General features: G+C 39.9%; 1 protein-coding gene across 1 annotated transcript in view; it reads right to left on the bottom strand.

The window, feature by feature from the left end:
- Positions 1-15,436, bottom strand: part of diaph2 (diaphanous-related formin 2) — a 351,346-nt gene that overhangs the window by 182,677 nt on the left and 153,233 nt on the right. The window contains exons 23-24 of the mRNA XM_029442178.1: positions 11,254-11,622; positions 5,368-5,482 (exon numbers count right to left, since the gene is read on the bottom strand). Coding sequence (XP_029298038.1) covers positions 5,368-5,482; positions 11,254-11,622 — 484 coding nt within the window. The remainder of the gene's footprint in view (positions 1-5,367; positions 5,483-11,253; positions 11,623-15,436) is intronic.

Genomic DNA, 15,436 nt, shown 5'->3' with positions numbered 1-15,436 from the left:
ACCAGATAAGGGAAGAGAAAGGGGGCGATGTCAGGAGAAGAAAAGGCCGGGGTAAAGATGCAGAGGAAGCTGCCTTGGCGGATGCTCCCTCCTCTCAATTAATAGAATCAGTAATAAACAGCATTGTTCTCGAGGGAAACATGGCAAACCACGGAGCCTGACACTTTGATATAGAACGTATCAAAAGCTTATCGTTGTACACACGCTATTAATACAAGGCAGACTATTCCACAGTGGGCTGCAGTGTCTTGGGTTAAGCTTAAACTCATTAGACAAAAGCCTTTATTACATTGTGACTATCTGAGAAGGCAGAGCTCCAACAGTAGTCTTGGGATAGTTTTTTGTTCAAGAGCAACAAGCTTTTCAAAGGTTTCTATCAACAAGACATATTGTTGGTGAATGAATAGGATTAAAATATGTTTTGATTGGCACTTATTGTTGCTGCAGCCTTCAGTGAGCCAAAACGTGGGCCCATAGCCTTGTATTGACACTGTAGGGCACAAAGCACACAGGGTGCTGGTCAGCAACAGTTTTCTTCGCCTGACTGAAAGGTTGCTGAGTATCATGTGAGGTGGCCGACCATGCGTGAGTGTGTTTGATCTGGTGGCTGGGTCAGCCCTGATGTTAACAGAGTTATTAGGGGACTTATTAGGGAGCATCGGGAGCCAGCTAAACCCCCCACTGATTCCATCATTACTGATGTTGTGGCAGGGTCATTACCACCATGCTGCTGGGGCTTTGTGGGAAGGATTGAGAATCTGCTGGTGTGCACGCCACGTTGGCTGAGTGGGGAGAGGATGTGTGTGTGTGTGGGTTGAGCAGTAGGGACAGAGGTGAAGGTAAATGGGTGTCAGAGTGAGTAAAACCCCCGAGGGATTTGATCAAATCCCATGTGATGACGGGGCGGTCGACTGCAGCCATCACTTGCAGTAAGGCTTTAAACAAGTTACCTTTGCAGCGCTGACCTTTACAGGCACAGCACACATTTGAGCATTTATTTTAAAAGAACATGACGGTGTAGTAACGAAATATAATAAAGTAGCATAAAAAAAGGCCCAGGTTGTAATATATGTTGCAAAAATCTGTTTATAATGCCCTTGATATTCACCATCACACCATTGGTGCCTCTCTTTCTCTTTCTTTCTCTCAACAGATTTTGAGATTTATTTCCAAAAGGTGCTGTTTGGTTTGGTAACATTTCTCCCCGTCCCCTCCGGCCTGATTCACCACAAGCACTTGGCTAAGCGTGTTCATTAGCCGCCATCATTAACACAGAGGCATGCTGGGAAAAGAAAGTCCCAATGACCCTGCTCAGAGGGGTGGAATGGAGCATCTGATTCCTCCTTCAGGATGTGAGTACATCTGCTTTAGGCCTTTGTCTCTCTCTCTGTAGAAGTATGAGAGTTGACTTTCAAACCATACAGTGAATTCATTTACTGGGCTGCACGACACCAACAACCCCCTTGATGACATGATTGTGACACCCTAAATATATGTATTCATAACATAATGTAACATAATCATTAGTAGCGGTTTAATATTTACAATATATTGCCAAAGTTATCGTATATATAGAATTATACAGTATACCCGGGGGTTTCAGTTGTTGTTGTTGTTGAGTAACATCTTTCCTTTCATTGTGTTGTTCCTGCAGAGAAGCCTAGACATTACCATTACAAAGTGGCATATGCCCTTTGTCCATCAGCAATTGGTGCGTGCAATGGAGGAAACATTTTGGAAGAAAGGGGGTGTGAAGTTTGCCAACATCAATCTTGTTTCAAATTGAACTGCAAAGTTCCAGCTGAATGAATTGCCTTTCAAATGCAGCAGGCCATGGCTACACACATTCAATCCCGAAGTGAATCTGATTTGATCCCAAGAGCCATACAAAGGCACAACCCATTGATTGATAAAGCGAACTGAAGGGAGATGAGGGTAAGAGAAGAAATAAGAGCTAAGTCAATGTAGAAAAGGGTAAAGAAAGAGAGAAAAGCCAATACAGCCAAGTGAAGGCAAACCTTTTTAAAAGGGAAATATATAGGAAAAATAATAAGTAGACCTACATTCCACACACAGCAGACACACACACTTGACTTGTGGTGATTATTTAATCAGTAAACTTACTTAAAATAAGTATATATATATATATATATATATATATATATATATATATATATATATATATATATATATATATATATGTAATACATAATTATATTTATTAACAAAAAAATAAATAAACTGTATGAAATTAATTGACAGTTTATTTAAAGTTTATGAGGTGAATTGTGGATGTGAAAATAAAATGTTTTGTATATTTCTTTTTAATGTGAAATAAGGATGTGACCTGTTTTGAACCTCTCGGAAAATCTGAAATTGTTAAGAAAACAAGAATTATTATTTAGTTGCTCTGAAAATAAAATAAAAAGGCTTCATCGTCATTGTGTCAACTATGGTTAATTAGCTTAAACTGGAAGGATGAATCACTGTGCCCGTGTTGGTATATCAGCACAGCAACATAATTACTTATTTTATATATGTGAAAATAATTCCCTAAACTGCCTCTTGTAGCCGTTGTATTCTGCATATCTAGTTCAACCTGAGTTCAATGCAACGGACAAAGTTGGTTACATACAGTTGTTATAAAAGAACATTTCCAGTGTCCAGTGTTTGCAGTAGGACTTAATCAGTGACATGTCAACGGCCTTCAGACCTAATACCTGACGCATGTGTTGAATTTTCAATCAGGTCAAAGAACCATCACTTATTAAATGACAAGAAAAAAAAAAGCAAGAAACAAAAGCCACTTTAGAAGATTGAAGCTGAGCTTAAAATCACTCTTGATTATCATTTCCTTTTCTTGGAAAAACTCATTAAACAGTGAGACTCATAAAAGCAGCAGGGGAGATGACAGTCTTGCATTCTCAGTTGTTTTAGAGGCCTCTGAGCACAATAAGCATCTGAAAATTGGGGGCTGTTAAAGTGATTCTTTTTTTTCTTTTCTTTTACTGCTAAAGTGTTGTTCTTCAACAATGCAAATAACAAGCAAGAATCCCAAAGAACGTGAAGTTAACGGACGCCTTTTTGCACCATTTTCTGAGGGCAGCTCTGCAGGGAAGGCGTTTACACCTGCTTGCCTCATCTTTCACGATACACTAGTCCCCCCCGAAGTGTGCTTTTCTTATAAATATCCACGTCTAAGTTGTGGCGAAGATGGAAGTTCCACAAAGAAGCATAGAAAAAAACAAGTGTGTACAAAGAGAGAGAGTGTGTGTGTTTGTGTGTGTGTGTGTGTGTGTGTGTGTGTGTGTGTGTGTTATAAAAAATAAAAAGAATGGGGGCAATATTGCAGACAAATGAAGTTGGTTTGCACTAGTGACTGTTGTCAAATCAGCACAAAGGATTGATGGTCCGTGGTTACGATGAGAGTACAAGACATCATGAATTAATCTTGCAAGACTCTCCAGATGATCCTCCGACACTGCAGCCGCCACCAGTTTACCAACTTTGACTTGAGATCTCACGACCCAAATAGGTCAGATTCAAAGCGGAAATAAGGCGGGGATCTTTGAACGAAACCTTTAATGTTCGAGCGTACCTATTGTTTTATAGCCTCAGATGGCGTGTGAATTTATGAACGACTACACTGCACGAATCATGAAACAGAGGGGATAGGGGAAAAACAAATGAACTACTATCTCATTTTAGGAAGATCCCATCTAGCACCTTTTTTGCAATACCATCTACTGTACATCAAAGCCCTTCTCATTGACTTTCAACTTCACTGACGATGGGGGGGGGGGGGGGATATCAAACATTAAACAGCATTTTTCATTCATGAGAAAATCATGTTCCCTTTCAACAATAGAGGGAAAAGAGCTGATTCAGTGAAGTCGCTGCAGGGGTAATTGATAGGGATCCAGCAAAGGTAACTCCCAGGGGAAATGCTGGATCATGAATTCCTACCCTGCCAGCGGGAACATGGACTATCTATGGGGCTTTTTTTTTTTTTTGAAACCCAGTGGGTGAGAAAGTGAATTTAATAAAGAATTTAAAAGGACATTTAAAGCTGAATTAATGCCATGTGTCTGTGGCGCTCCGAATGGTAAGGTGTATTTAATTGTAATGTGTTTTAGAGCAGGTGTGCTCTGCAAACATGCCGATTTATTGATTTACTAACACGAAATTTCAAATGTATTCTTCATCAAAAAATGTTTAAAATCAATTGAAAGAAAGGAGAAAATTCAATAAATAAATAGAGATTTCAAAAGGCGTCGAAAAGGTTTGACTCAATTACTTCCGAAATGCTAGAGAGCACATGTTGAAATATATGTCCGTATCCCTGCCACTTCATTAAGCCTTGCAACAACTCTTCTTTCCCACCCACATTCTCCTTCCATCTGTATTATGCCGGCAAATCACCTTGAGGCAGCTGAGGCAAAATTGCTATTTATTTCACAGAACAAAAAAAAAGAGTAGAGTCTAGTTTGTCGACCTGGAGGCAGTGAGAAAGACGGAGCAAGAAGCTGCTGGCGGGCTGACTGGTGTCCAAACAGACGGTGGGAATATGGAAAAAGTTGGAGGACTCTGTATAGTTGTCTCCACACACCCTGACAGAACTGAGATTTGACTGTTCTGCGCTTGACAGGGCTCTGACTTCTACCCTCCCACTGCTGCTAGAATTAGAGCGGTGTCCTACACACAAACACACACACACACGCACACACACTGTCAAATAAGTGGAAAACACTCACATTGTCATGGGAGGAATACATCAAGTGCCTTCACACACCCTTTTCCATACCAAAAACAAACTTGCTCTGTACTGCTTGTGTTATTCATCAGCAAGTTAGGTAGCTTGGTTGTGTATCTGAGAAACAAACTGGCAGGGACAAGAAAACTCCCAGAGCTTCCTTCACAAAAGCCTCCTGTCTTCCCCGATGCAGGATTGGCCTACTGGACTGGAAAAGGCAAGAAGCAAACCAAGCATAACTGCCCTCGGTTCACACATTCTACGTACACGTTCAAGTGTGTGCGCATCCACGTGCACACACACAAACACTGATCTGAGACTACAAATACAGCCACATTGCATTTCCAGCTTTCTCAAAGACACAAACACACACACACGCTATCCCTAATTGGCGCGACATTTTTTTTTTTTACTTCAGAGCGTACATAGATCTCGTTCAAATGCAGTGGGAAAAGTGCTTGGTTTTACGATAATTAACATTTCAGTGAGAAAAATGGCTTCTTAAAGTGTCACGAGATGAAAGTGGCTTGGCATCTATTGCCTGAGAGGCTAAATGAAGCATGTGTGTGTAGATTAATTAAGGAAAGGGGTGAAGAGAGATGACGCCTCCTTACCTTTGCTCTGCGAGGAGAAGCAGAGGGAGAGCTGAGCAAATAGGTCAGGATTCTCAAACTTCTCTTCTTTGACTTTGATCCAGAAGCAATTCTCTGCCATTTCCTGAGGCACTATCTGCAATGACACAAGGATTCCATTATCACCACAATCACAGACCGCCATTCCACCAACCTGCCACTCAAAAAGTTCTTCTCACTGGAGATAGGGTTTGTATGTTTTTTTTTTTTCCTCTGCGTGGACACACACATGTCCTTATGTGTGTGTCCTTAGCAACTGAGTAGCGAACACAACAACACAAAAGACAAAAAGCAAAAGAGGATCTGTGAAATACCTTCTTTCATGTGATGACAAATCGCATGAATGTGACGTCTAAATTATAGACCCCGACTGAAGCATTCACATCACATCAAAGCTCTCGTTGACCTCTCCTGATATGAAAATGTGAATTTCAGTTTGTAGCACAAAACGTCAGCAACCCTGTTTATACACTCCTCCTACATAGACTCGCCTGAAACAGCAAAGCCTCTCAGAAGCAAGCGAGCACCTACACACACTGAGCTGATAGCAGGCCACAGGGATCCATTCCCTCCTCACCGCTCAGTAGACAGGAGAGTGGGTGTACAGAGGGATTCACACATAAACAAACCCATCCGACATGTTGCAGTTACTACTAGCTAATAATGTGCGTGACACTACATCTGCTGTACATTGTGTTAAGGGCTATGGTGAGAGCTCTTATCAAGGGCCCGGACCAGCAGTTGGCCTACTGCACTGCTGCCATTAACCTCCGAAAAATCACAGTAATTACACACAGAGAGGGGAGAAGAAGGGCAACACTTATCCAATGCAGTCAGAGAGTTCCAGCTGATGCTGTAAAATCATTCCCAAGGCTTTATACAAATGGTGATGAGTGTAACAGTGTTGCAGAGTCCTACAATGGCAAACATAGGTGTTTTAATGGGAGGCTTATGACATGTTCAACACGAGCTGGTGTTGGTGTTGAGTGTAGATAACAAAGTGCCTCTGTACTTTAATTTGCTCTAACTCTAACCCTAACCCACTCAAAGTCCTAGAAAGAATGTCATGTCTGATTATGACATACATGAGAGGACTTCTTCAGAGAAAGTGGTGACACAGCAAATTGGTGTAATGATTCATATTTCTCCATCAAAACTCCTACTACACTTACAACACCACCACTTGCACGACTACTAAGACAGGAAAAGTGAAAAATTGCCTAAAATCAGACATTGAATATGTTCTTGCTTGGCTCACGCTGCACTCTTCCACCACGTTTCATGAAAATCGGTACCAGTAGTTGTTTAAGATATCCTGCTGACAAACAGACAAGCAAACAAACCAAAGAGAAAACATAACCTTCTTCAACTCGTTTAAGGGCCAACTAATTGCTCATCTGAGATTAAACATTATTTATCAGGTCATTTAGCATGATTACAGGTTTATTAACTTAAATTAAATTACTGTAACAAGAAAATATGAATTAAGTGTGTCCTCTATTGAAAAAAAAACATGGCAGTCCAGAAACCAATAAATGATATTAGCTTATCCTGGTTTGTTTGTAGCAATGAAGCTGCTTAGCTAGCCACTACCCAAAGTTGACCGAGGATTTCCTTGCCTGGATTACTTACAAATCCTAAAAACCATCACGCTTGTATCAGTTGTGGTCTTTCACTTGACTGCCTGATTCATCACCTTTCTAAAAAAGAGGAGCCGGATCATTGCACAAGCTAACGAAACAACTGCCTGTTGCTCCAGAGGGCAAACAGAGGCATCAATAATGGGGGGGGGAATAATCGTTACAGGATATATTGCGTGGCAAAAATGTGTCGATACACAAACGCCAAATGTCAATCTTTTGTTATATAAATGATTAGTATAACAAATACATATTAAACCTTTTGGTAACAATTACTTGTTCTGATGAGGTCAGCTGGATTTGGCAGGAAATCAGAAATCTTTCTAAACTTCATCTTATTAGATAAAACAGATGTTGACAATAATTTGCGGTTGTCAAAAAGTAACGCATCACAATATATCGCTACACTCAGCAAATGTTTAAAATCTCCATAATATCGTATCGTGACAATATCGTATCGTGATAATAAAGGTGGATACCTGCAGACTCTCTGATGATGTGCAGAACAAAGACTCTTCGCTGACAAGTTTTTTATCAACATGGCAGCTACACAGGCAAAGAAAATGTCATCCACACGCGGCCATGTCGACCACCCAGTGGGATCCGGTGTCTCATCTTTTTTTTTGACTTGACTCAACGTGATACCGAGACCACCCATTCCTCTGATCTCGTTATCTCCCTGGATACTGATGTCAGTTGCTGATATCTAAGAAGTTGCAATTTCAGATCATTGCTGTGATTTCTATGATGTAACATCGTCCATTTTTGATCGTGCCACTAGCTTTGTCATCATCATCCAAATGCTAACTGTGATGATTGTGTTGCTGCGTTCTGCTGGAGAGTATCTACAGTATATTGTATCTATATTGCTGCATCACTGAGAGCTAAAGTATAGCTCCATGGAGAACAGTTTAACCACATTGTGTGTGTATCAGTGTTCACGTATGCACAATGTCTTTGTTTTGTTTTTTTATAACGTATCATCTGCTGTTCTATGAGTCTGTAAAGAACTTTTGTATGATACAATGCTATACAACTAAACTTGAACTTGAAATAAACTTGAGATGATGAAAACAAGAACATCAGAAATGCAAATGTGTAAAATGTGGAAGGACTTCTTTTGTATATGCGGTGAAAACACAATGAGTTTCTTAAAGAGAAAAACAAAAACTAATCAATATCTCTTCTCATAAATCTATTAGTAACACAGACACATCCTCAGTACCCGAAGAGTCAGGAGAGTTCTTTCTTCAATAAAATAGGTAAAGCTAAGACAAAACAAACGTTGGAAAATGCACAATAATACAACAAAACAACCTTAACAACCCCCGTGAAGGATGCTTTTAGAATTGCAACTTTTCTGAACTCCTACTTTCTGAAAGAAAAAAAGTAAGACATAAAAACATATCTCTTTACTTTAGCCTTTTAATGGTGATATTTTATACACTCTTTAATGCTGCCACTTTAAACTAATTTAAATGCTTTTATTAAAGCTGCTATTTTATCTCTTAGCTATTAGCCTTTTCCACTTTTACTACTTAATACTATTTTTAATGCTATTTCACATTTACATCAACATTGTGATTATTGTACTGCACTTCTTGTATGAAAAGTGCTATAAAAATAAAGCTTATTATTATTATTATTATTATTATTATTATTATTATTATTATTATTATTATTATTAACCCGCCTGGTAGCCAAAAGCCCATTGTCTATTTAAGTGAATCCAAAAAAAGAAAACTAAAGACCTAGTCCAATGCATCTGTGACCACAACAATTCAGATTTTGCATTGTAGGACAAAATAACAATTCCATGTGTTTATTATCGGATTCAAAATATATATCATAGCTTTGTTACGTGATACTATCTAATAACAGTGGCCGAAAGAGGCATGTATAATGAACAATGAAGGGGGCTGGGACAAGTGCTCTGTGTCACGTCACAAGATGTCAGAGGTTTCTAGTACATGATGCAATTAGGCACAAGGCGTGTACGAACATATTCACCTGACATCGATTTAAATACAGTATTGGGCGAAAAAAGAAATTCTAGGGGCCATTCTAAATCCTGCTACTTAACATTCAGCCTGGTGCATAACTCCTGAGGTTTGCTGCTGGGCCTGACCAGAATAAAGACGTCACCTCTATGTTTGAGAAAAAAGGCCTTTGTTACAGCTTGAGCTATTGTTGATCTTAAACATGGCTGTCTCATAGTGCTCTGTCAGACATTACGTATTTCCCATTTCCTCCATGCTGCCTTTAGGTTTTCCATTATCATGTTTACAGATATCCCTAATCAGCATATAAGATTATACGCATTTACATTTTTCTGGGGAATGCATATAAAATTGACTAACCTAATCATTTGTTTTGATAATTGTGTTGCGTTGTCTATTTTGGCATTTAGACAGTCCCACAGTTCCTCCCTAATAACTTTCCCTGGGAATCACTGACACAGATGTGTAAGTACATGCAGGGGGGGAGGGGGGGGGGGGGGGGAAATAACTCACGCTAATATAAAATGCATTCAGCACTTAAACAAAGCTGACATTTCCCAATGTATGCCTGAGCTGGCTGTTTCCCTCGTGAGTGCCTTGTACTTCTGTTCCTGAATTAACGGCCACAGAATCCCTGGCTTGCCTGGAGGACTTGCATTGTAATTGGAAATGTCCAAAATATTTAAACATTTAAAAGCTGACCCCACCGAGTGTGAATATGTCACTTTGGGTGCAGTATGTAAGCATGTATGTATGCTAAATTATTTGTTTTGTATATATGTAAGTAGTCGCCAACTGTGTGCAGGTGAGGCAACAAGTCACGCACTTTTTACCTGCCCACACAATTCCATGTGAAACTCGTCCAGTAATAATTGCATACTTTTTTTTTTTTCCCTTCACAATATCATAACAGTTCTCTTTTTCTCCCATCAAATGTGTGTGATTCATACTCTTGTCCGACATCTATGGGGAAGTGGAAAAGAGAGGGATGTAGGTGAGAAAAATAACAAGTATCTTTTCTTTCCCTTCCTTCTTTATACAACCAAATCATAGTTGCTCCTGGCACTCCCACACTTCCATCTGCTGCACATAGAGGAGACAGACGACTCTTGTCCCACTTAATCGACACAAGAGACACAGATTGTTTTTCCTCAGGTGGTTATGAATTTCATTTGCATCACCAAACTACAATTCCTGTGGAGGCAAGGTCAATGCACCCGCATATTAACCTCTGCACGCTTCGCAGGCACCGGGAATGTGCATGTTACTGCATGCACTCAAGTCATATGTGCAAAACCGTTGTTGATCCTGCACAAGATAATGATCAAATATCAAATATTGTTCTTACTGTTTACACAACATGTTTATATTTCACAGTGCTGCATGACACTTATTAATAGTTTTACCTCTCGAAACACTAACTCCCACGCACAGACAAGCATTTGCATACATGGCATTTTAAAGAGTCCTTGAGGTGACAGAAATGCAACCTTTAGCATGCTGCTTGCAATGCAATAGTCAAAGTTGACTTTCATATTCACATTATTCCTCTCGTATACGTGTGTCACTTGATGGCCTGCTGTTGAACAAATAATGTATCATGGAAAAGCAAAACATTTCCAATGTTTCACTGACTGCAATGGCCTTCAACACGTTCAAAACCACGATCAAAACGTTATTTTAATATATAGCTTGATTCTACTAAAACCATTCAATATCACGTGCAGCACTAACACAAAAGAACTAGTCTGATGTTTTGGTCGCTGTCAGTAATTGAAGACAAAGATGCAAGGTCAAACAAGCATCGGCAAAGAACCATTAAAACATTTCTAAGTACTCGTGAGGCGATGGATAAATGATCTACGGTAAAATAGAGCCCACATGCGAATGAGAGAGAGAGAATGTCCTATTGAACTTCTCTTTAAATGTGATGGAATGTTACACAATGTTAATTGTGTAAATCCAAGGACATTTGAGCATTGAAAACAGTTTACTGTTAAATCCTTTGAAACGGGTGCTGAGTGTGGAAGAGTGTGGCCCGTGGCTGAACTGCTGTTTGACGAGATTTCTGTTTTGGTTTGGATCTTCAACTTAATAATAATAAAGGGTTACTTTAAGAATGCTCTTAAGCTAAATCTTTGCATACGTGATGGTAAAAATGAAATAATATTTCTTTACAGTGTGAAATCACCAACATTATAAGTGAACATGTGTTGCAGTGTTCATACCTTGGTCCAGTTCACCCTCTTCATCACGGTTTCAGGCTTGTAGGTCTTCTTGGCCTCCAGCCCGTAAGGCAGCTTGATGACGGGCAATGAGGGCGGTGGCGGAGGGCCGCCTGGTCCCCCGAAGAAAGGCGGAGGAGGTGGGGGCCCACACCCAGGGGGTGGCGGGGGTGGTGGAGGTCCTCCACCGGGGGGAGGTGGCGGTGGTGGTGGTGGCGGAATGCCAGCGTGGCCAGGGAGAGGAGGCGGAGGTGGCGGAGGGGGAGGACAGCCACCAGGTGGAGGTGGGGGAGGAGGTGGTGGAGGAGGTGGAGGAGCTGCTGCACCCCCTGGCAGGGGTGGGGCTCCAGGCGCAGTTGGACCCGCTGCAATCTGCAAATACAGGGTAGAAATGTTAATGATGAGCTGAACATCGAGTGAGGTTTAATCTAAACTGGATGTGATGTCACTAACAGGACTGTGTTGTGCCAGTGAGGAGGCATGTTGCTGCTCAACTTAAAGTTCACTGCACAACTTCCATAGCTTTGTAACTGGCCATGAGCTTTGACTGTGGGCAGAGAGTTGTGTGTGTGTGTGTGTGTGTGTGTGTGTGTGTGTGTGTGTGTGTGTGTGTGTGTGTGTGTGTCAATAAAGTGAACCAGCTCACTGCAGAGTTTTATGTCAAGGATTACTAGATTCTGTGCAAGTGTTGCTTCCAAGTTCAGACCAAATGAGGGGGTCATGTCCTCTGCTGTTTACAAGACTCTACTAACCAAAGAGATCATGATCACAACCATTTCTGTGGATATGTTTGCCAAGTTGACTTTGCAGAGTCCTTTAAGCGGGACATGTAAGATGCAACACTACATGCAGATCTGCAGAACACATTTGGCATCAACATGCTATGCAACTCCTTTTCTTTTTTACCAGATATTGTCTCATTTAACAAATATCTTAGCAATTTGACACAGTACTGTATGTGAGCAAGTGTGATTTCTTTATCATGTTTGTGTTCTGAAAGGATGAAACTTTGTTTCTTTCCTGTACATGATTGTTAATTCAGTGAGATGAGCTGTTTTGTGTGTTGCTTTTATGTGGCTATAGTGTGTATAAGTGTGTGTAATCCAGGAAGAATAGCCAATGCTTATGCTAGTGCTAATGGAGATCTTAATGAAGACAGAAAGAAAAAGTCTGAGGAGGACAATCATGTATTTCTGACCAATTGAACTTTAGAGGCAAATCTAAAATACACTTGCATAAAACAGTAAACTATAAAAAGCAATGATTCCCTAAAGCAATTTATATGTATTCATGCTGCCAGTTTAATTATACTCTCTCATTGAAGGAACAATTCATATTTACACCACTGATCTTCAATACAACACGTTAATCTGATTTTAGAAACAACAATTCTACTTTAGCAAACGCTGCCTTATGTGGAGACTTGTGAATTGGCCAAAAAAGGTTGGTCTGTCGTGTTCATGAATCTCTGTGGATATCTATGTAATGATACAATGTTGGAGAACAGCTGTGATCGACTACTGTTTTAATTTACAAAAGATAAGAATGTTGCTTCTCATCAAGTCTTTGTCATAAATCCTCACAATGGCAGGCTATTAAACAGCAGACAGGGATGCAATTAGACCCCAGACTGATAAGACAAAGACTTTCCGTCCTTTGACATGTCTGCACTATCACACAAGCCACATACACAGGTAGTCGGTGATAATGCCGGTTAGAAAAAATGTTTTAGAGAGAGAAAAAAGTTATGCAAATACAACAATTACAGACACGCAAGCTAAGACAGTTTGATCTTTGAAGCTGATTAGATGCCGAATTTGACAAAAAAAAAATTGTTTCCACTTGCACTTCTCATTCCCCAAACCAATTCCCCGGAGTGTGATTTTTGCCCCAGTCACTTGATTGTGTGCCGTAAAATATAATTGGCTTCATATTTAAGACCTTCGTTGTGTTTCATTACATAATAGCGGCGGCCGATTGTTTATTGGGCCAAAATAAAAAGGTGTTCTGCAAGAGCTTCTTACACAGATTGCCCAGCGCCCTTCAGTGAAAACCACATCCAATGATTACTTGTCCGTCAATCTCAAGCCTTCTGTGGCAGGGTGAGGTAAATGGTGTCAGAGTGAGTCAAACCCCCGAGGATTTTGGATCAAATCCCATGTGTGAATGACGGTGGGCGGTCGGACTGCAGCATACACTGCCAGTAGGCTTTAAAACAAGTTACCTTTGCAGCGCTGACCTTTACAGGCACAGCACACATTTGACATTTATTTTAAAAGAACATGACGGTGTAGTAACGAAATATAATAGTGCATAAAAAGGCCAGGTTTTAATATATGTTGCAAATCGGTTGATAATGCCTTGCATATTCCCATCACACCATTGGTGCCTCTCTTTCTCTTTCTTTCTCTCAACAGATTTTGAGATTTAGTTTCCAAAGGTGCGTTTGGTTTGGGAACATTTCTCCCCGTCCCCTCCGGCCTGATTCAACCACAAGCACTTGAGTAAGCGTGTTCATTAGCCGCCATCATTAACACAGAGGCATTGCTGGGGACGGAAAAGAAAGTCCCAATGACCCTGCTGCAGAGGGTGGAAATGGAGCATTGATTTCCTCCTTCAGGAGTTGAACATCTGCTTTAGGCCTTGTCTCTCTCTCTCTGTAGAAGTCTGAAGAGTTGACTTTCAAACCATACAGTGAAGTATTTATCTGGGCTGCACAACACCAAAACCCCCTTGATGACGGATTGGACACCCTAAATATGTACTTAAAACATAATGTAACATACATGTAGACCGGTTTAAATTTACAATATATGCCCAAAGTTAGCGTATATAGAATTATACAGTATACCCGGGGGTTTCAGTTGTTGTGTTGTTGAGTAACTCTTCTTTCATTGTGTTTCATGCACGAGAAGCCTGACATTACCATTACAAAGTGGCATATGCCCTTTGTCCATCCAGCAATGGTGCGTGCACTGGAGGAAACATGGAAGAAAGGGGGATTGTGAGTTTGCCAACATCATCTTGTTTCAATGAACTGCAAGTTTCCAGCTGAATGGAATTGCCGTTTCGAAATGCAGCAGGCCAGGTACACACTATTCAATCCGAAGTGAATCTGATTTGATCCCAGAGCCATAAACGGCACAACCCATTGGATTGCTAAAGCGAACTGAAGGGAGATGAGGTAAAGAGAAGACATAAGAGCTAAGTCAATGCGAAAAGGGTAAAGAAAGAGGAAAAGCCATACAGCCAAGTGAAGGCAAACCTTTTTAAAAAGGGAAAATATATGGAAAAAAATAAGTAGACATACATTCCACACACAGTCAGACCACACACTTGACTTGTGGTGGATTGATTTATATAAGCAGTACACTACTTAAATAAGTATTATATATATATATACTATATATATATATATATATTATATATATATATATTATATATATATGTAATAAATAAGTATATTTATGAACAAAAACATAAATAAACTGTATGAATAATTGACAGTTATTTAATAGTGTTATGAGGTGACATTGGTGGATGTGAAATAAAATGGTTTTGTATATTCTTTTTTTTTTTTAATTGTGAAAATAAGATGTGACCTGTTTTGAACCTCTCGAAGAATCTGAAATTGTTAAGAAAACAAGAATTATATTTAGTTTGCTCTGAAAATAAAAAAAAAGGCTTCATTCATCGTAATTGTGTTCAACTATGTTAGTTAGTCTTAAACTGGAAGGATTGATCCACTGTGCCGTGTTGTATAACAGCACAGCACCATAATTACTTATTTTATATATGTGAAAATAAATTCCCTAATCTGCCTCTTGTAGCCGTGTATTCTGCATATCTATTCAACCTGAGTTCAATGCAACGGACAAAGTTGGTACATCAGTTGTTATAAAAGAACATTCCAGTGTCCAGGTTTGCAGTAGGATAAGCAGAACAGGTCAACGGCTTCAGAACCTATACCGTGACACATGTGTTGAATTTCAATATGTCAAAGACCATACACTTATTAAATGACAAAAAAAAAAAGCAATAAACAAGCCACTTTAGAAGATGAAGCTGAGCTTCTTAAAATCACTCTTGATTAATATTTCCTTCCTTGGAAAAACTCATTAAAGCGAGTAACTCATAAAGCAGGCAGGGGAGGATGACAGTCTGCACTTCCATTGTTTTAGAGGGC

Source organism: Cottoperca gobio, chromosome 10 (genome assembly GCF_900634415.1).
Source record: "Cottoperca gobio chromosome 10, fCotGob3.1, whole genome shotgun sequence".
NCBI classification, from domain to species: Eukaryota; Metazoa; Chordata; class Actinopteri; order Perciformes; family Bovichtidae; genus Cottoperca; species Cottoperca gobio.
The sequence above is the reverse complement of the archived record's forward strand: the minus strand, read 5'-3'. Positions and strand labels throughout refer to the sequence as shown.